The 22,099-nt window shown below is 49.1% G+C and overlaps 1 protein-coding gene across 1 annotated transcript; it reads left to right on the forward strand.

Moving 5' to 3' along the window:
* The first annotated feature begins 588 nt into the window (after positions 1–588).
* Positions 589–19,097, forward strand: LOC137309938 (E3 ubiquitin/ISG15 ligase TRIM25-like). The gene is made up of 8 exons (XM_067977939.1): positions 589–658; positions 2,108–2,819; positions 3,457–3,552; positions 4,629–4,859; positions 5,682–5,704; positions 11,487–11,620; positions 12,561–12,695; positions 13,783–19,097. Exons 2-8 carry the CDS (start codon positions 2,259–2,261, stop codon positions 14,304–14,306), a joined length of 1,704 nt encoding a protein of 567 aa, XP_067834040.1. The 5' UTR covers positions 589–658; positions 2,108–2,258; the 3' UTR covers positions 14,307–19,097.
* Positions 19,098–22,099: the final 3,002 nt, after the last annotated feature.

The following is a 22,099-nucleotide window of genomic DNA, read 5'->3' on the forward strand; positions in this document are numbered from 1 at the left end:
AAGGGTCAAATCAACAAATAAAGGATCAAATCAACAAATAAAGGGTCAAATCATCAAATAAAGGGTCAAATCAACAAATAAAGGGTCAAATCATCAAATAAAGGGTCAAATAGAAATTCCTGATCCCGGTTTAAGATTATAAACAAACCTGGGAATATTCCCGCTCTCCCCCTGATCACAGTCCGCTGCTCGATGGCGGCGCGGGGGGGAGGGGAGAGCGGGAGCGCGCGGGGGGGAGGGGAGAGCGGGAGCGCGCGGGGGGCGGGGTGAGCGAGAGCGCGCGGGGGGAGGGGTGAGCGGGAGCGCGCGGGGCGGGGAGCGGGAGCGCGCGGGGAGCGGGAGCGCGCGGGGCGGGGTGAGCGAGAGCGCGCGGGGGGAGGGGTGAGCGGGAGCGCGCGGGGCGGGGAGCGGGAGCGCGCGGGGCGGGGTGAGCGGGAGCGCGCGGGGGTGAGCGGGAGAGCGGGGGCGGGGTGAGCGAGAGCGCGCGGGGGGAGGGGTGAGCGGGAGCGCGCGGGGCGGGGTGAGCGGGAGCGCGCGGGGGCGGGGAGCGGGAGCGCGCGGGGCGGGGGGTGAGCGGGAGCGCGCGGGGGCGGGGAGCGGGAGCGCGCGGGGCGGGCCCGCGCTGCGAGTTGTGAGCTGAGAGTCAATGCCGTTGATTGTGAGTAAATTGTAATCGGCTTCTGATCAGATCCCCCGACATGGAGCGCGGTCAATCCCCCGCTCACTGGGGCAGTGACCCGAATAGACCGCGAATGGCCCAGATTTGATCCCGGGCTTCTGATCAGTTCCCTTGAGGTTTTGGGCTTTTGGTGTGAGGAGGGGAGGGGAGGGGAGCGGGAGAAATGATCCCGGGCCTTGCTCCTGATCACTCTCATTATCCAGGGACTCCTGCCGGAAACCAGGCCTGTCTGGATGTTCCCCGAGGCCGGCAATGATGCCTCGCCCCCCTCCCCCAGACATCCTGCTCAAGTCTCCTGTCTCCACTCCCCGTCGAGGCTCATCCATCAGCGCTCATTTGGATGAGGTGGGGTCGGACTGCCGGGGCCTCGGGAACCAAACCCCAGCCTCTGTCCACCTTGTCTTCAGGGAGAAAGGATTAGGAGAGAAATCCCATTCTCTTTCCTCACATAACAAACCCCAATCCTGGCCCAGTATTATAGTCCAGGGACTGTCATTACACACAGGACTCATGCAGCAAATCAAAGGCACTTTCACCAACACCACCTTTTATTAAACAACCGTCTCACAGGATTTAGAACCACATTTTGTACAAAGGATCATAAATAAAACAGCACAAACTGAATCTGTTGAAGTGTTTCCCTCAGTAATGAATGTGGGTGTGAGCCGGGGCTCAGTGTGAGCACTCTCGCCTCGGGAGTCACAATGTGATGGTTCAAGTCCCACTCCAGGGACTTGAGCACTAAATCTAGGCTGACACTCCAGTGCAGGACTGAATACTATTTATCCCTCAATCAACACCAGCAAAACACATTATCTGCTCATTATCACATTGCTGTTTGTGGGATCTTGCTGTGCACAAATTGGCTGCTGTGTTTCCAGCTCACAACATTGACTGCACTTCAAAACATACCACGGGTCAGATGATGAGGAGAGATTACATAAACTAGGCTTGAATTCCCTGGAATATTGAAGGTTGAGGGGTGATTTGATTTCGGATTTTGAAAGGAATTGATCGGGTAGATAGAGAGAAACTTTTTCCGCTGGTGGGGGAGTCGAGGACAAGGGGACATAACCTGAAAATCAGAGCCAGGCCATTCAGGAGAGAAGTTAGGAAACACTTCTTCACACAAAGGGTGGTAGAAGTGTGGAACTCTCTCCCACAAAAAGCAGGAGATACTCGCTCAATTAATAATTAAGGGATATGGAGCCAAGGTGGGGAAATGGAGTTAGGATGCAGATCAGCCATGATCGAATTGAATGGCAGAACAGGCTCAAGGGGCTGAATGGCCTGCTACTGTTTCTATGAGAGACAGAGCACGAGTGAGAGAGAGAAATAAAAAACAGGCTCGGGCTGAGCTGTGATGCTATCCACAGTCAAATATCCTAATCTTGTGTTTCTGATTTTGTTTCTGAACTGCTGCTGCAGGCCTGAAAGGGTTAATCTTCAGACAGAGTCAATCAGGAAATGAAACGAACATCGTCACTCCCTGCACCGAGTGTTTATAAGAATTTCACTTCCTGCTCTGGTTCCTCGCTCTCTCTTGTGCTGTGTGAAAGCTGCTTCAGGTGCTGTTGGAATGGAGCCCGGAGCTTTAGAGGATGAATTAACCTGTGCTGTGTGTCTCCAGGTGTACCAGGACCCGGTGGTGTTGTCCTGTCAGCACAGTTTCTGTTTGAAATGTATTGAGGGAGTTTGGGCCCAGACACCAGGCCCAGAAGGGTTTGAGTGTCCTCAGTGTCGCCAGAAATTCAACCCCAGGCCCAGTCTGAAGAGAAACTTCACGCTGTGTAATATTGTGGAAAAATACAAGCGGTCACAGCCTCCTGCTGAGTCAGCCCATGTCGTGTGTGATACGTGCATCGAGAATCCATCCCCAGCTGTCAAGACGTGTCTGAAATGTGAAGCTTCCTTTTGCTCCCTTCATTTAAAACCACATTTACTGAAAGAGGCCTACAAAGATCACACCCTAATCGAACCTGTGGCTGATCTTACAGACAGGCAGTGCGTTGACCATAAGAAGGTTCTTGAATTCTACTGTAAAGATGATGCAGAGTGTGTGTGTGTTTCCTGTACAATAATAGGGAAACATAAATCCCACACACTGCTGAGCCTGGATCAGGCACAAGCTGCAATTAAGGTGAGTGACACAATTCCTGATATTAAATATAGTGAGGGGGAGTTTTCCTGTGAATGACCAACATTAATTGGAACTGATTGCAGACAGTGCTGATTTAGCCCAGTGTTTTCTTGTTGCCCGGGTCTGGGTTTACAGCTGTTTGTTTTTAGAGCAGAGCATGTTGTCGCCCTGTGTAACGCTGGGGTATTCTGCCATCTGACCAGCAGGGAGAGGACCATCACCGGTGGGGGGAGTGAGGGACACCCACGGGGGGAGACTCAGTGGCTGGGGCGAGAAACTGTTTCTCGCAACAAGAGGGAATTGGTGTTTGAGAAATGCTGGTGTGACTGAGTCTGTCTCCCTTTCCCCTCGGCTGATTCCTGGAAATGGAGGAGCTGATTTCTTTTGAAAATGCAGCACACGGTGAGTCAGTGTGAAAAGAAGCCGGTGTGTGTGTGGTTCCTCAGTTTATACAGGGCAGGGAGTGCCTCTTTACTGAGAGCCACAGAAGGGAATATTTCTGCTCAGGGCCCAGACACTGAGAATCCCCCAAACCACTTTCTATCCACACCCAGTGGGGTCACTCCTGGAACGGAATCATTTCCCTTTTACATTCCAGTTTCAATCCCTTTTAAACATTTTCCAATTACCTTTACAGGAAGAATTGGAGAGAGAAATCGAGAGGCTTCGGGGAGTCCAGCAGAATTGTTCCAGCAAACAGCGAGACTTGGAGAGATCAGAAGCTGAAATAAAGGTGGGTAAAGTGGGACTGGATTTAGAAAGGGTTTCTCTCCCCGCTGAGTCAATGAGCACATCAGAAACAGGCCTTCCAAACCAGACTGGTTGTGTTGGGGCCGAGTCACTGATTACACTGAGTTCCCCGTGTGTTTGATGTGAGGGGGAGCTGCTTAACTCTCCCTGCACCTCCCAGGGAATATTATTACATCACTTGGGCACTGGATTTCCTGAAACAGACACAGTCAGAGGTTGGGAGTTGGAGACTTGCCCTGAAGCCTGTATCAGATGAACATAGAAAGGAAGAGGAAGAAAAGACCATTAATCCCAGCGAGCCTGCCCCATGCAGACAGGGTTCAATCACACACACCACTGATCCACCCCGAACCATGTACTCACCTGGGAAAGGCAAACAGAAGAGAGAAAAAACACCTGCAGACAATTCAGGACAAACTCTGGGAAATTCCTCCCCAGCTCCCTTTTAAAGGGTGGGAGTGACTCCATACCCCCCACATGTTCAGAGAGTCTGTTCCAGAGATCGAGGACTCTGGGGTCTAACCTAACTCTGTGCCTATGGATTTCATACACAGGCCCTCTAGTCCGACCATCCTGATCCATCTCAAGTACCTCACCCAACGAGTGAGTCCAATAATCCCTCGATCATTTTAAAAACCTCAATCATGTCCCTCTCGGCCTGCCTTTCTCTAAATCACCCTCCCTCTTGGAGCCGATCTTCAGAACTAAAATCCATCAGACTACGTGTCATTCTGGCCACCGTCCTCTCCAGAGTCTCAATCTCCTTCACCAGGTGTGGGCACCAAAACTGGACCCATCACTCCAGGTGTGGATGGACCAGGTGGCAGTGCCATACACAGTCTAAATACAGTGCTCTTTCTATTAAACTCAAGGCTCAAGGCAACACTCGTTAAACTCTGTTTTCTCTCCCAGTGGATCCTCCCCTCACTGCTTGTCTATCTTTAACGGGTGATCGAGTAGTGATCGAAACAAACTGTCCCGTCCCTGGAAAGTGCCGTGTGCTCAGGGTAAGAGCTGTGTGGAAGGGCCGTTTGTAATGAGAGTTGGTTTGGGTTTCAGACACGGATCAATGAGCTGAAAGGAAAGCTATCGAAGAGCTTCTCTGAATGGAGGAGACAGCTGGAAGAAGATGAAGAATACGCACTGAAACTGATCGATGAGGAGGGGCTCCGAGCTCTCTCTCAGATTAGAAGCTGTTCTGAAGCATTAAACAAGAGGATGGAACAGATTACATTAATAGATGGAGAAACCCAGAGTCTGGTACAGAGGGACCATTTCTCCTTTATTCAGGTACATCTTCAATATAAACAGGGCCATGTCTGGGGAATGGGGCGTTTCTGTGAGGCTGGTGAGAGGGCTGAATTGTTTGAAGATTGTTGGTGGGGCCCAGCATTGGTGCTGCCCCCTCAGCCCTGCCCTGGGAGTGTTGGCGCTGCCCCCTCAGCCCTGCCCTGGGAGTGTTGGCGCTGCCCCCTCAGCCCTGCCCTGGGAGTGTTGGCGCTGCCCCCTCAGCCCTGCCCTGGGAGTGTTGGCGCTGCCCCCTCAGCCCTGCCCTGGGAGTGTTGGCGCTGCCCCCTCAGCCCTGCCCTGGGAGTGTTGGCGCTGCCCCCTCAGCCCTGCCCTGGGAGTGTTGGCGCTGCCCCCTCAGCCCTGCCCTGGGAGTGTTGGCGCTGCCCCCTCAGCCCTGCCCTGGGAGTGTTGGCGCTGCCCCCTCAGCCCTGCCCTGGGAGTGTTGGCGCTGCCCCCTCAGCCCTGCCCTGGGAGTGTTGGCGCTGCCCCCTCAGCCCTGCCCTGGGAGTGTTGGCGCTGCCCCCTCAGCCCTGCCCTGGGAGTGTTGGCGCTGCCCCTTCTGCCCTGCCCTAGGGGCGTTGGCGCTGCCCCTTCTGCCCTGCCCTAGGGGCGTTGGCGCTGCCCCTTCAGCCCTGCCCTCGGAGTGTTGGTGCTGCCCCAGGATGGAGTGCAGTGAAATGTGGGATTATTGCCCATTCCTGTGACTGGCCCCACCTACTGTTATACACTGAACTCTTTACTCTCAATCCCAAATTCACTCTTTGGTTCCATTGGGTGTTGATTTGTTCGTTGACTGATTTGATCTCCTCTCTTTATTCACAGAACTCGAAGCAGCTCCTTTCCAGGTAAGTTCCTCTCAGTCATACAGTACCTGCTGCTGATAGGGAACCTTCCCCTGTATCTGGGAGAAGAGTGAAAGTAGAATCACCGCTTGGAAACCTTCCCAGATAAGGTGCTTTCAAATGGTGGGAATATTGAGTGATGTTTAACTGTGGTTTGAGGGGTTATTGGCTCAGGCAGCCTGTGGGAAATGGGAGATTCCACATGTACACTGACGACCCCCAGCTCTACCTCACCACCACCTCTCTCGACCCCTCCACAGCATCTGATTTGTTACGCTGCTTGTCCGACATCCAGTATTGGATGAGGTGAAATTTCCTCCAATTAAATATTGGGAAGTTCGAAGCCATTGTCTTCGGTCCCCACCACAAACTCCGTTCCCTAGTCACCGACTCCATCCCCCTCCCTGGCCACTGTCTGAGTCTGAACCAGACTGTTCCCAACCTCGACATTCTATTTGACCCTGAGCTGAGCCTCCGACCCCATTTCCTCTCCATCACCAAGACCTCCTACTTCCACCCCATAATATCACCTGTCTCAGCATCTGCTGCTGAAACCCTCATCCATGCTATTGTTACCTCTGGACTCGACTTTTCCAATTCTCTCCTGTCCGGCCTCCCATCTTCCACCCACCATGACCTTCAGCTGATCCAAAACTCTGCTGCCCGTATCCTAACTCGCACCAAGTCCCGTTCACCCATCACCCTCTGCTCACTGACCCACATTGACTCCTGGTCCAGCAACGCCTCGAGTTTAAAATTCTCATCCTTGTTTTAAATCCCTCCATGGCCTCGCCCCTCCCTGTCTCTATAACCTCCTCCAGCCCGACAACCCCTGAGAATCATACAATCACAGAATGACAGCAATTGATGGCACAGAAGGAGGCCATTCGGCTCATTGTGTCCGTGCTTGCCAAAATAGAGCAATTTAGCCTAATCCCACTTTCCAGCTCTTGGTCCGTAGCCCTGTCGGTTACGACACTTCAAGTGCATGTCCAAGTACTTTTTAAATGTGATGAGGGTTTCTGCCTCTCCCACCCTTCCAGGCAGTTGTTGTTGTTATTGAGTGACCTGGGCTGTTCCATCGGTGTGTCGAGCTTCTCAGGAACCTGTTAGACAGGAAGTGAGAGAGAGAGAAACCTGCAGTGACCTGTATCTAACCGAGGCTTCCGAAAGGCTCCATGTGTGTCAGTGACAGCTTTATTCCATTGGGTCAGTAAGTGCTGTGTGATTGGCTTGTTCCATCAACCAGCCCATGGAGAAATGAGGAGAGGGGCAGGTCCCAGTGTCAGAGTGACAGTAAAATGTGTTGTGATTGGCTCATTCTATCCACTAACAGAGAAATGAGTCAGTGCTGAGATTTCCCAGTAATGTCACTGTGATTGGACCCTCGGGCCACGATTTTATCTCCGAGGTCCGGGTGGGTTGGGGGCGTGGGGCAAACAAAATCGGGGATTTCCGGAGCGGGAAGGAATCCCGGCTCCAACCCGCTGAAAAACACGTCCGACCCAGAGCCACCTGGGTGCGCGGGGTTCAGGAAGCTGGGACGGGACGATATTTAAACCCACAATTAACGGAGTTAAAGTCCTTGGAATTGTGATTTCCATTTTATTGATGCAGGGAAACGATATCAACGCTGCCTCAACGTGTTTCCTGTGCTGTGTGAAGCACGCCATGGAAACGGAGGTGAGTTGCAGCCGGCAGCCATTTGGCCATTGAAATCCCTGTTTGACAGATGGGGATAAAAGGTGAGTTATTGCAGCAGGGCACTCAGTTCTCTCAGACAAACTATTGGCTGGGAGTTCTTTGTGTTTAGTCTGAGAATTCTTGGTTCACACTCAGAATTGTTCTGTTTACACATATTTACCTACATTTTGGACCCCCTCAAACTGACAACATCAGGATGGGGGGCGCGATGGCTGCATTCACCAGTATATCCGAGGAGGAGGCACATCACCATCCTCGCCAGGCACGGCCTGCAGATCCACCACTTGCAGCTCCACAAGACAGAGGTACGTCACAGGGACCCGCACAAGAGCAGAGAGGGGAACAACAGAGGGCCTGACATCGCAGGAGGCACTACCCTCGTGAGAGGGTCTACAGACCGAGGCTGAGCTTCCTGGACCTCTCTGAGGAGCAGTGCATACGGAGGCTGAGAGTGAGTCACCAGGTGGTCGCAGACATCTGCAGCCTCCTTCATGCAGAGCTGCTCCCGGCTGGGCCTGGTGGCATCGCATTGCCCGTCGCAGTTAAAGTCACCACTGCCCTTAACTCCTTCACCTCCGGATCCTTCCAGGGTGCCACCGGTGACATCATCGGGGTCTCTCATTCGTCTGCCCACAAGTGCATAAGACAGGTCATCGATGGTTTGTTTTGCAGGGTGTCTCACTACGTCAACTTCCCCATGGACGATCTCAGCCAGACGGAGAGGGCAGTGGGTTTCCACTCACTGTGCTGGCTTCCCACGGGTACAGGGTGCAATTGATTGCACACACGTAGAAATCCGAGCACCTCCACACGAGCCAGGACTGTTCACCAACAGAAAGGGATATCACTCCCTCAACACGCAGCTCGTTTGTGATCACCGGAAAAGATTTCTTCACGTGTGCACCAGATTCCCTGGCAGCTGCCACGATTCCTTCATTCTGCGGGAATCCAACATCCCGGCCCTCTTCCACGCACCAAACAGACTTAAGGGCTGGCTCCTCGGAAGCAAGGGAAAGCTCCTGCAGACATGGCTCATGATACCTGTGAGAAACCCCATCAGCGAGGCACAGAGTCAGTACAACGACAGTCACATCACCACCAGGTCTGTCATTGAACATGCGATGTGATGGGCTTCAGGTGCCTGGGTCGATCTGGGGGAGAGCTTCAATACGCACCAGCGAGAGTGGGGAGAATTATAGTCGTCTGTTGTGTCCTGCACAACATCGCGCAACAGAGAGGATTACCAGTGGATGAGGCCCCAGCCATCAACATTGAGGAGGAGGGGCAGGAGGACGAGGATGAGGAGGGTGGGCAGCCCATCGTCAGAGCAGTGGCTCACCTGGCTGCTCGTGAGGCCAAGGAGTCACTGATATTTGACCGATTCTCATCAGGACATCTGCAAAGTGAGGATAGTCCAGTCCTCAGACCACCTGGAATGAGCACCACCAACACCAGCACCCCCGCCCGGCACAAAACAGTCCAACAACCACACATACACCCACTGTAAACGCACCCACTGGGTGGCATCAAGTCTCACCGTTCATGATGAAGCACATGAAAGGGCCCTATCACAAAAGGGACTCAAGAATGAGCAAGATGTGGCAGTAGTGGTGAGAATGATAACATTTAATGTGACTTTAACAAAAACCAAATATAAATGATAAACCTGACAGTCTGTCAGACACTCTTGTGCAAACCCTTGGTGATCACAAAACCTTCACCTTCCTCTTCCTCCCACTTCTACCTGGTGCATCCCCTGTGGCTGTAACAGAGGTAGTGGCAGGTTGCTCAGATTCATACCCTGACTGTTAAGATGCTCTCGGCCGACGCTCTCTGGGTTTTGGAGCCCATGAGGGTCCCTCCAAAGACTGCTCCACCTGCACCTGTTCAGGGGCAGACTCGGCAACCTGGAGAGAAGGCAGCATTGTGGGTATTCGTTGAGAGGGGGGCAAAGGGTGAGACATGGGAACGCTTTGAGTGGTGTCCCCACTTCCATGTCCCCTTTTGCCAACATCCCTCTCCTGGGTCAGGGCCACATCACTCGTACCACCCTGCTGACAACAGTTTGGAGGACATGTGTGATGCCTGGTAAGGCCACTTCTAAAGTTTCTGTCTGCCTGTTTAAGGTGGCAGACATGTTGGCATCCAGAGTCCGCATGCCCATCGTCAGGGCCTGAATGGACTCATTTGTGAGCCGTGCTTGATGCTCAATGGAGGCTAGCCTTCTGTCCATCGCAGACATTCCCGCACGTACCTGTGACACTATCTCAGATATTCCCGCACGGACCTGTGACACTGTCTCAGATATTCCCGCACGTACCTGTGACACTATCTCAGATATTCCCGCACGTACCTGTGACACTATCTCAGATATTCCCACACGTCCCTGTGACACTATCTCAGATATTCCCACACGTCCCTGTGACACTATCTCAGATATTCCCACACGTCCCTGTGACACTATCTCAGATATTCCAGCACGTCCCTGTGACACTATCTCAGATATTCCAGCACGTCCCTGTGACACTATCTCAGATATTCCCACACGTACCTGTGACACTATCTCAGATATTCCCACACGTACCTGTGACACTATCTCAGATATTCCCACAATATCTCAGAGATTGTGTGTGATGAATGTTAAAGTTGTGTCACCAGATGTTTGTGGGGTGCCAGTCTCGGCGTCCCCGATGGACAGGCACTCGAGGGTGCGTCTGATCTGCAGGGCCTCCTCCTCCACCTCTGTGAGGAACACTATTAGTTGTGGCCCCCCCTCCAGTCCTCACCCTCTCCCGTGTATTTTGAGCTCTTCTCCCACGAGGGGAGAAAGTACAGACGTGTGAGTGAGTGAGGGTGAAGTGGTCAGCCAATGAATGCATTGCTTTGGGTGAGGCTGACCGTGAAAGAGGTGCATCAGAGGGTGAGTATCAGACAGAGACATCACATTGGATGAGGATTGGGGTGAGTGGTAGTGGTGGGGGGACTAATGGGGAGGTGAGGAAGTGCTGAGGAAGTGAAGGTAAGTTGAGGATGAGCCTTAAGTGGGTGTGAGGAGTGATGTGATGGCAGTGCAGAGTGAGAGGGGGTGAGGGTGGGGGAGTGATGTGCACCACGGATTGCAGGAGAATCAGGAAGTGTACTCACTTTTGCTGACCTGGTTAGGTCATTGAAACGCTTCCTGAACTGCACCCAAGTGCGGGAGATGTTGCTCCTGCTGGTCACCTCCTCAGCCACCTCGAGCCAGGCCTTCTTGGTGGCAGAGGCAGGCCACTTCCTCCTGTCCGCCGAGTAAAATATTTCCCTCCTCCTCCTCACCCCGGCCAGCAGCACCTCAAGTGAGGAGTCACTAAATCGTGGAGCTGCCTTGTCCCTCTGCTGCTCCATTCTGCCTGGTTGTTCCTTTGTGCAGCAAAAGCCATTGCATCAATGGCCCTTTAAATACGGACACTCCAACTGACAGCAGGTCATGTGGGTGCGCAGTCCGCCCGCTGCGCAGCTTTCAGACGGCAAACCCGCCACCAACGTTAAGGGCCATCAATTAAGTCGCGATCGTGTGGGGAAAGGTGGGGATTAATTTTTCGGGTTTCCCGCGGGCCCCTTGACCCCCCGCTGCCATCCCACAGGCAGATTAAAATCATGGCCTCTGTGAGGGAATCCCACCGATCCCAGGTCCCTGGGAGGCTGTTCCTTCTCCTCTCCTCACTTCACATGATTGTAGAGTGTGATCCTGCAGAGAGGGGGGAGCACAGACTGGAGACCCTCGGGGATAATAATAATTATTAATAATGGAAAGATGAGGGCTCCAGTACAGAGAAACTGGATTGAACACAGACGGCTTTGAAAATCACAAACTGAGCTGAAGTGGCAGCAAACCAGGATCCCACTGCACGTGTGGAGATCAGTGTGAATGCAGGGAGACTGCAAATCCCGGGATTCTGCCATTTTCAGGATGGGTTGCTGCGGGGCCTCAGTACGAGCATTCGAAGGGGTGCAGGTTGTTGCACTGATCACTCGTTCCCCTTTGGGTTTCTGATCTGAAATGTCCCCACTGATAAAAACATTCTCTCCTCTTTCATTCCAGAGTGACTGAGACTCAGAGAGTCACAGACCCAGATGTTCCAGCGCTCACCCTGAACCTGTCCAATATATCTCAACTTATCCAGAAGAGGCTGAATGGATCGGAAAAGTATCACTCAGACATATTGGGAATCATTGGTGAGAACGTGCAGCTTTTCTCCAATATAAGGGACTGAGAGCAGGTCGGGTTAGTTGTGTTCAGACAGCTGGGAATATCCAAAATAATTCAGGAACTTAGAAAGACACAGACACACACGTCCTGTCACAGAGACTCACACAGACACACACGTCCTGTCACAGAGACTCGCACAGACACACACGCCCTGTCACAGAGACTCACACAGACACACACGCCCCATCACAGAGACTCACACAGACACACACGTCCTGTCACAGAGACTCACACAGACACACACGCCCCGTCACAGAGACAAAGACAGACACATACAGATGCAGAGACAATCAATAAATACACAAATATAAACAGATAGAGAGAGAGAGAGAGAGATTGAAATCAATGGAAGTCCTGATACTGACTGATTTAAGGAACATTGACTGTTCCCACAGTTGGCATCAAAAGGATTTATTTATTGAATTGTTCCCATCCCTGCCCTGTCTGTTTCACTCTCTGTATTACTGTGACTCTCTATTCCATTCCCTTTAATACCCGCCCTATCTGTTCCACTCTCTAATACTTGACTGATCTGTTTCACTCTGTAATTCACACCCCGTTTTCCTGTCGGTTTCACCGACTGTAATACCTGCCCCGTCAGTTTCACTGTGTTAGGGTCTGTCACACCCGTGCTGTCTGGTTCACTCTACACAATACACAGTCGGTCTGTTTTGTTCTCTGTACAGGTGAAAAATAGTAATTAGTGTTTATCAAGAAGCAAAACTATACAGAAGCAAGAGCCAATCAGTGGATGAGATGACAAAACAGGACTTAACTTGTTCCCACACATCGATTGGCTTCCTGGGTCCAACAGAACAAGTGTTTTCGAGTATTTGCTGCCCTTTTCTCAGAGTCTTTATACCTCACTGGGTCACAATTCCCAATCACCGTGTGCTTTGTTTACAGTGCCAGCTTCCACCGAATACAGTGGCCCATCGAATGTAACTCCTCCCCCACACAGCTCCTCTGGAGCAGCCCCTGTCCCAGGGAATGTCCTCCAGCTGTCGACTGGGATCACGGGAAGAGCGGGAATATCCCAAGGTCTGTTTATAATCTTACACAAGGATCACGGGGGCAGTGATTCATTTCTGTTTAACTCTTTGTTTTGCTCTGGTGTTTCTTCAGTCAGGGTTTAGCTCAGAGGATTCGAGGGTCGAGTTCCTGCACCTCTTTCCTCTCCACAACTCGGAATTGGTCCGAGTCTCAGACTCAGGGCTGGAGGGGGGTCCTGGGGAACTCACAGTGAACAGGGACTAACCGAAGGGACATAAGATTCACCCGAATTCTCAGGTGAAACCACGGTACTGTTTGTAAACTGATGGAGGCTTTAATCAAGCTGTGGGCAGGATGGGACAGTAACAGGAGGGAGAGAGCCCAGGGCACACTCCTGTATTCAGGATGGGACAGTAACAGGAGGGAGAGAGCCCAGGGCACACTCTTGTATTCAGGATGGGACAGTAACAGGAGGGAGAGAGCCCAGGGCACACTCCTGTATTCAGGATGGAACAGTAACAGGAGGGAGAGAGCCCAGGGCACACTCCTGTATTCAGGATGGAACAGTAACAGGAGGGAGAGCCCAGGGCACACTCCTGTATTCAGGATGGAACAGTAACAGGAGAGAGAGCCCAGGGCACACTCCTGTATTCAGGATGGAACAGTAACAGGAGGGAGAGAGCCCAGGGCACACTCCTGTATTCAGGATGGGACAGTAACAGGAGGGAGAGAGCCCAGGGCACACTCCTGTGAGCTGTGTGTTCCCAGTACAGCCGGTGCTGAGATTGTGGGGCTGGAACTGTGAGTCTGTGGGATGTGTTGTGTGCCGGTGAATCCCCTCCATTGTGTCTGGGAGAACGTGTGCACAGTGCCAGGGGCTTGTGTGATTAAACTGACTGCTACTGTGTGTCTCCACTGCAGTGTTTGCACTGAGTGTACAGCACTGGGACCCACACACTGCTATTTAACAGGGATTCTGATTGAAGGCCATTGATTTAACATGGGATGAATCCAGTCTCAGAGGTAATATGGGGCTGACACTGTCTGGGAAATACTGACTCTCCCACCCTGCAGCTGTCAATCATTGATCTGAGTGGAATAACCCTGTCTGACCAATCTCTTCTCTCCTCTCCAGGGCAATGGTCACCGATGAGCCTGGATCCAAAGACAGTAAACTGGAACTTGGTTCTGTCTGATGATCTGAGATCAGTAACATGGACTGAATGGGAACAGCCCTACCCACCTCACCCAGAGAGGTTTAAAGACTATCCCCAAGTCCTCTGCTCCCAGAGTTTCTCCTCAGGATCCCATTCCTGGGATGTGGAGACTGATGGGAAATGGTGGGAAATAGGGACTGTGTGTGGGAGTGTAGAGAGGGAGGGGAACAAGTCTGAGCTTGGGCTCAGCAGTAAATCCTGGTGTTTGGAGTTTTTTGATGATGAATCTCTCAGAGCCTATCACAATTCCGAGTTCACTGACCTCCCACCGATCCCGTCTCACAGCAGGATCCGAGTTCAGTTGGACTACGAGGCCGGGACTCTGTCATTTCACCGGGTCACTGACTCACTGAGACATTTGCACACATTTCAAACCACATTCACTGAACCCGTGTTTCCAGCATTTTATTGTGGGAATAAATCCCTGAAACTGTTAAATTAATCTGAGAATTGGATGACATCACTTCCTGTTTCTGGATCCTGAGGTGACGTCACTTCCAGCTTTGCCCCTCTGATGATGTCACTTCCAGGTTTGCCCCTCTGATGATGTCAATTCCATGTCTGCCCCTCTGATGATGTCACTTCCATGTCTGCCCCTCTGATGATGTCACTTCCATGTCTGCCCCTCTGATGATGTCACTTCCATGTCTGCCCCTCTGATGATGTCACTTCCATGTCTGCCCTCTTAATGATGTCACTTCCATGTCTGCCCCTCTGATGACGTCACTTCCAGGTCTGCCCCTCTGATTACGTCACTTCCAGGTCTGCCCCTCTGATGACATCACTTCCAGTTCTGCCCCCTGATGACATCACTTCCTTGTCTGCCCCTCTGATGATGTCACTTCCAGGTTGGCCCCACTGATGATATCAGTTATAGGCCTGCCCCCTCTGATGATGTCACTTCCAGGCCTGCCCCCTCTGATGATGTCACTTCCAGGCCTGCCCCCTCTGATGATGTCACTTCCAGGCCTGCCCCCTCTGATGATGTCACTTCCAGGCCTGCCCCCTCTGATGATGTCACTTCCAGGCCTGCCCCCTCTGATGATGTCACTTCCAGGTCTGCCCCCTCTGATGATGTCACTTCCAGGTGTGACACTGTCGTGTTACAATTGATTTTTTTCTTCAGTTGTATAATTTTACTTTAGTTCCAGAATTGTCGTGGGATTAAAATCAGTAATGAATCGTAGTAACGGCCGGTGTGACTGTAATAATCTCAGTAATGGATCGTAGTAACGGCCGGTGTGACTGTAATAATCTCAGTAATGGATCGTAGTAACGGCGGGTGTGACTGTATTAATCTCAGTAATGAATCGTAGTAACGGCAGGTGTGACTGTATTAATCTCAGTAATGAATCGTAGTAACGGCCGGTGTGACTGTATTAATCTCAGTAATGAATCGTAGTAACGGCAGGTGTGACTGTATTAATCTCAGTAATGAATCGTAGTAACGGCCGGTGTGACTGTATTAATCTCAGTAATGAATCGTAGTAACGGCCGGTGTGACTGTATTAATCTCAGTAATGAATCGTAGTAACGGCAGGTGTGACTGTATTAATCTCAGTAATGAATCGTAGTAACGGCCGGTGTGACTGTATTAATCTCAGTAATGAATCGTAGTAACGGCCGGTGTGACTGTATTAATCTCAGTAATGAATCGTAGTCACGGCAGGTGTGACTGTATTAATCTCAGTAATGAATCGTAGTAACGGCAGGTGTGACTGTAATAATCTCAGTAATGGATCGTAGTAACGGCGGGTGTGACTGTATTAATCTCAGTAATGAATCGTAGTAACGGCGGGTGTGACTGTATTAATCTCAGTAATGAATCGTAGTAACGGCCGGTGTGACTGTATTAATCTCAGTAATGAATCGTAGTAACGGCAGGTGTGACTGTATTAATCTCAGTAATGAATCGTAGTAACGGCCGGTGTGACTGTATTAATCTCAGTAATGAATCGTAGTAACGGCCGGTGTGACTGTATTAATCTCAGTAATGAATCGTAGTAACGGCAGGTGTGACTGTATTAATCTCAGTAATGAATCGTAGTAACGGCCGGTGTGACTGTATTAATCTCAGTAATGAATCGTAGTAACGGCCGGTGTGACTGTATTAATCTCAGTAGTGAATCGTAGTAACGGCCGGTGTGACTGTATTAATCTCAGTAATGAATCGTAGTAACGGCCGGTGTGACTGTATTAATATCAGTAATGGATCGCAGTAACGGCAGGTGTGACTGTATTAATCTCAGTAATGAATCGTAGTAACGGCCGGTGTGACTGTATTAATCTCAGTCATGAATCGTAGTAACGGCCGGTGTGACTGTATTAATCTCAGTAATGAATCGTAGTAACGACAGGTGTGACTGTATTAATATCAGTAATGGATTGTAGTAACGACAGGTGTGACTGTATTAATATCAGTAATGAATTGTAGTCACGGCAGGTGTGACTGTATTAATCTCAGTAATGAATCGTAGTAACGGCAGGTGTGACTGTATTAATCTCAGTAATGAATCGTAGTAACGGCAGGTGTGACTGTATTAATCTCAGTAATGAATCGTAGTAACGGCAGGTGTGACTGTATTAATATCAGTAATGAATTGTAGTCACGGCAGGTGTGACTGTATTAATCTCAGTAATGAATCGTAGTAACGGCAGGTGTGACTGTATTAATCTCAGTAATGAATCGTAGTAACGGCAGGTGTGACTGTATTAATCTCAGTAATGAATCGTAGTAACGGCAGGTGTGACTGTATTAATCTCAGTAATGAATCGTAGTAACGGCAGGTGTGACTGTATTAATCTCAGTAATGAATCGTAGTAACGGCAGGTGTGACTGTATTAATCTCGGTAATGAATCGTAGTAACGGCAGGTGTGACTGTATTAATCTCAGTAATGAGTCGTAGTAACGGCAGGTGTGACTGTATTAATCTCAGTAATGAATCGTAGTAACGGCAGGTGTGACTGTATTAATCTCAGCAATGAATCGTAGTAACGGCCGGTGTGACTGTATTAATCTCAGTAATGAATCCTAGTAACGGCCGGTGTGACTGTATTAATCTCAGTAATGAATCGTAGTAACGGCAGGTGTGACTGTATTAATCTCAGTAATGAATCGTAGTAACGGCCGGTGTGACTGCATTAATCTCAGTAATGAATCGTAGCAACGGCAGGTGTGACTGTATTAATCTCAGCAATGAATCGTAGTAACGGCAGGTGTGACTGTATTACTCTCAGTAATGAATCGTTGTAATGGCAGGTGTGACTGTATTAATCTCAGTAATGAATCGTAGCAACGGCAGGTGTGACTGTATTAATCTCAGTCGTGAATGATAGTAGTGACAGGTCACGGTCCCTTTAAAGAGCTGCTCTGAAAATCTGAGGCTGGGGTTGAAATTGTTCTTTGGCCGTAGCTCAAAACAGCGATGGTGAATCGACAGCCCGAGTTACACTGACTTCAGTGGAAAGGAAAATCGTGGGGGGTGTAAAATGGGCTGTCCATTCACTATCGCCCGTGTTGCACTAACACCAGAGACTAATTCCACCCCCGGGGTCTCCTGGGCATCGCTGAGAGCTTCTGGGACTGCCCAGGGGGGTAACACATCTGTCCTAAACTAAGTCAATGTATTGATAGATTGGACCAGACTGGGAACTTTTAATCTATGGTTTATGGGGTAATGATTTTTAGTTTATTGGACAGTAAGGTTCCTCCAGGGCTCACGACCAACATGAAATGGTAATATTATGGGATGTTTAACTTCATTAGACACGAGGAAGTGACTGAGTGTGTGAGGTATAAACAGGAAAATTGTCCCACCAATTGGGGTCTACAATCAGTGTCCCAGGTGACCATGGGTGATAATGGGACATTTTGTGATGACCAAAACCAGCGGGTCGGGAAAAAGATGTGTGAGTGACCGGTGAGAAACAAAGATCACCTGGGAACAACCCCCAAAGGACATCAATCAGGGATCAATGCACAATCCAGTGAAAGTCAGGGAAGGGCAGTTAAGAATAGTTCATTGACAGCTTTCTCTTGGAGATGGTTGTGTCCTTGCTTATACTGAACAGTGAGAAGAATATTTTATAACCTGGCCACTACCCGAGACATCGGGACCGTGCAGGGGGAGATAAGCAAAGACCTCCAGACACCCCCCGATCTGTTGATAAGACAGACTGAAAGTGCAGGAATGGTTTGTATTTGATGTCACGTTTGGGATGATTTTGGGAAACCGCTGTGTGTAAATGTGATATGTTGCGTGTGAGGCAACTCGTATGTGGAATGCATGATGAAGATGCCCTGAAGAACGGGTCTCAGACACGCTCAGTCACGTTGACAACATCACTGCATGAAATGGTTAATGTGCTCAGGAGAGTGAGGACATCTACTGGGTCACTACTGATCTGAACTTTTTTTAATCAAGGCACTGACACAAACTCCATAAACCGAGCAGTTAATGAAACAATCAGGATCGAGTTAAACACACTGGTACCTGTCAGAGGGATTGACATTAAAGTAAAGAGGGACAGAGAATTTGGATTTCCAGAATTCAGGGTTGGGTTTCTTTGAGTTAACAATGAAATTGGGACAACTGAGGGCCGGGGAGAAATAATACTTAGCCTGAATTATCCACAAGATGGATAATGGGAAAAAGGGGATCTGGAGGATCTTTGAAATCCAAGATTTCTTGATAATATGGTAGTATTTGGGGGAGCCGAGTTTCTGTAGTTTTCTGTACAATGTATTATGATTATCTTTGTCTCTATCATGATGTGTAATATTAACCAAATGAAACTTAGATTAGAAGAGCAAATGGCTGGAGATCGGTCTGTGATGCTAACAAGATGAGGACCTTGGATAAGGCCCCCAGGATCCCACAAAGGAGGGGGAGGGAGGGGCTGTTGAAGATTGAGACTGAGAAGTAAGAAGGAAAGCCACTTTCTTCGATTAATTCTGTAGTTTAAAACCCCTAATATTGATAGAGTGACAGTGCACATGAAACAACGTAATGCTGAGATTGAAAAGGGGACCTCTCCCCTTGGGAATCATGAATGGTGGGAGGTCGTCTATAATGTGGGACAGCACCCTTGGGTGAAAATCATGTCTATACTTTTTGTTATTGTGCAGCTTGTTATGATTTTAACACTTTTCTTTCATTTGTTGTGTTTGAATGAACTTTTGTGTCGATGTCACGGTGATTAAACTTCTTGTAACAACAATTCTTAACCTTATCTGTGGTGAGTGCAATTCAGATTCATTGAATGATTTAAAGTCAGTTGTTCGATCGGTCACACTCAGTTGAGGGGCGACTGAAGGATTTTTGACTTTTCAATCCCAGTTATTAATTCCCTGCTAAAGGAGCTGAGTTTGGTTAAAAGTATTAATTCAACAAAGGAACTGTTAAACTGACTGTTCAAGGCAGCATGCTGGGAAGGTTGGTCACATTGGAAAAGTCTTATTCAGCAGACTGTCTAGACGGTTAAAGATAAGACAGCTGTGAGGCCTTGAAAGTCTGTGAGAAGCTGTTGTGGACATCAGATGCTGTCGTATCAACTTGTTTTAAACCATGGGAAAGAGAGAGAGTGGGAAAAGGAACAACAGTGTGTTTTGAGCTGATGTACTGAATAAGCCTAATGCCCTCCATGCTGACCGTGTTACACTGGGTCCTGGTGCTCTGCCTTGCTGATGGTTTCAGATACCAAGTGGGAGGACATTAATCCAATGTCTTATCACCCTCTTAACCAGCTGGGTTTAGGTGAATGGAGAACATACGGTGAAGGGATGGTATCCCAAAATAAAAATGGCTTTTGTTCTGGTCGGATAATATTCTTGATCAAATGGGAAGTGGGAATTCCTACCTCAAACTTTCTTTAAAATCTTTGGACAATGTGTACAAACTTTTACTGGAATGGTTCCAGGGATGAGGGACTTCAGTTCCGTGGATCGAATGGAGAAGCTGGGGTTGTTCTCCTTCGAGCAGAGAAGGTTAAGAGGAGATTTGATAGAAATGTTCAAAATCATGAAGGGTTTAAATAATGTAAATAAAGAGAAACTGTTTTTGTTGGTGGAAGGGTTGAGAATTGAAGGCACAGATTTAAGGTGATTGGCAAAAGAATCAAAGGCGACATGAGGATAAACTTTTTTACGCAGCGAGTGGTTATGATCTGGAATGCACTGCCTGAAAGGGTGGTGGGAGCAGATTCAATCATGGCTTTCAAAAAGTAATTGGATAAATGCTTGAAGGGAAAAGATTTGCAGGGTTACAGGGAAAGAGCAGGGGAATGGGACGAACTGGATAGCTCTAACAAAGAGCTGGCACAGGCTCGATGGGCCGAATGGCCTCCTTCTGTGTTGTAAGATTCTTTGAATTTGCAGAACTGCATGTGTTTGGTCTCTCTTCAGAACTCCTACTGTACTGTTTGAGCAGTGTTCACCAAATTGTACCAGTGTGATAATGTCCGTTCTCCCACACCAGCTCGTTGAGGGCAGAGGTGCCCAGGCAGTTGATGCTTGATGTCTTTCACACTCGAGGATTAATGAATGATAGCTAACCACTGCAAATTTATCACGTGATCATCTACGGTGATTACATGAAAATAAGTCTGTGTGTGTTTTTAACATCACATCCTGGGACTGTGAAAACTGAGACTCGAACCATCTCATTGGTTTCAGAAGTGGTTTTCAAAACCCAAGATAAGACTCCCATCTTCAGGCAGCCTTGCTGACGTCCTTTGTTCTCCCTCTCCCGACCTCGCCCAGCTTTGTTACTCATAATCAGAGCCACTGCTTTACTATGACTCAAAGTCAGATTCTGTTGTTATTTTGAGATTGTTGGGTTTTCACCTGGTGTTTTGGGGATGGCATTCAGCAGTTCTGTCTGTTTATAATTGGGGTCACAGGTTTACCTTGACTGGAAAAGTCAGTTCCCTGTTTATTCCAAGGGGACCTGATGATTTGGGGATTGCACGATTCCATCCACATTTCAATGAATCCCTCAAACTCTTGCCCCTGGTCACAGGAGGAATTGATTTTAAGGCCCCGTTTTTCCAAAGGAAAAAATTAATGTTTGATTTCCCTGAACACATAAAAATGACAAATTCTTATCCAGTAAGTCCGTGTGAATTATTGTGACATTCAGGCTTTCAGTGTGCGGGAGTACAGCCAGTAGATATACCGAGATATCTTTACAATCTATATTACAATACAATCTATATTAACGATTTGGAGGAGGGGACCGAGTGCAACATATCAAAATTTGCAGATGATACAAAGATGGGAGGGAAAGTAGAGAGTGAGGAGGACATAAAAAACCTGCAAGGGGATATAGACAGGCTGGGTGAGTGGGCGGAGATTTGGCAGATGCAATATAATATTGGAAAATGTGAGGTTATGCACTTTGGCAGGAAAAATCAGAGAGCAAGTTATTTTCTTAATGGCGAGAGACTGGAAAGTAGTGCAGTACAAAGGGATCTGGGGGTCCTAGTGCAAGAAAATCAAAAAGTTGGTATGCAGGTGCAGCAGGTGATCAAGAAAGCCAACGGAATGTTGGCTTTTATTGCTCGGGGGATAGAATATAAAAACAGGGAGGTATTGCTGCAGTTATATAAGGTATTGGTGAGACCGCACCTGGAATACTGCATACAGTTTTGGTCTCCATACTTAAGAAAAGACATACTTGCTCTCGAGGCAGTACAAAGAAGGTTCACTCGGTTCATCCCGGGGATGAGGGGGCGGACAGATGAGGAGAGGTTGAGTAGATTGGGACTCTACTCATTGGAGTTCAGAAGAATGAGAGGCGATCTTATTGAAACATATAAGATTGTGAAGGGTCTTGATCGGGTGGATGCAGTAAGGATGTTCCCAAAGATGGGTGAAACTAGAACTAGGGGGCATAATCTTAGAATAAGGGGCTGCTCTTTCAAAACTGAGATGAGGAGAAACTTCTTCACTCAGAGGGTGGTAGGTCTGTGGAATTTGCTGCCCCAGGAAGCTGTGGAAGCTACATCATTAGATAAATTTAAAACAGAAATAGACAGTTTCCTAGAAGTAAAGGGAATTAGGGGTTATGGGGAGCGGGCAGGAAATTGGACATGAAGCTGAGTTTGGATCGGTCAATGCCCTGTGGGTGGCGGAGAGGGCCCAGGGGCTATGTGGCCGGGTCCTGCTCCGACTTCTTGTGTTCTTTAGATTTGTGGTTGGGATCAGATCAGCCATGATCTTATTGAATGGCGGA

This window comes from Heptranchias perlo, unplaced genomic scaffold (assembly GCF_035084215.1).
Source record: "Heptranchias perlo isolate sHepPer1 unplaced genomic scaffold, sHepPer1.hap1 HAP1_SCAFFOLD_192, whole genome shotgun sequence".
Taxonomy (NCBI): Eukaryota; Metazoa; Chordata; class Chondrichthyes; order Hexanchiformes; family Hexanchidae; genus Heptranchias; species Heptranchias perlo.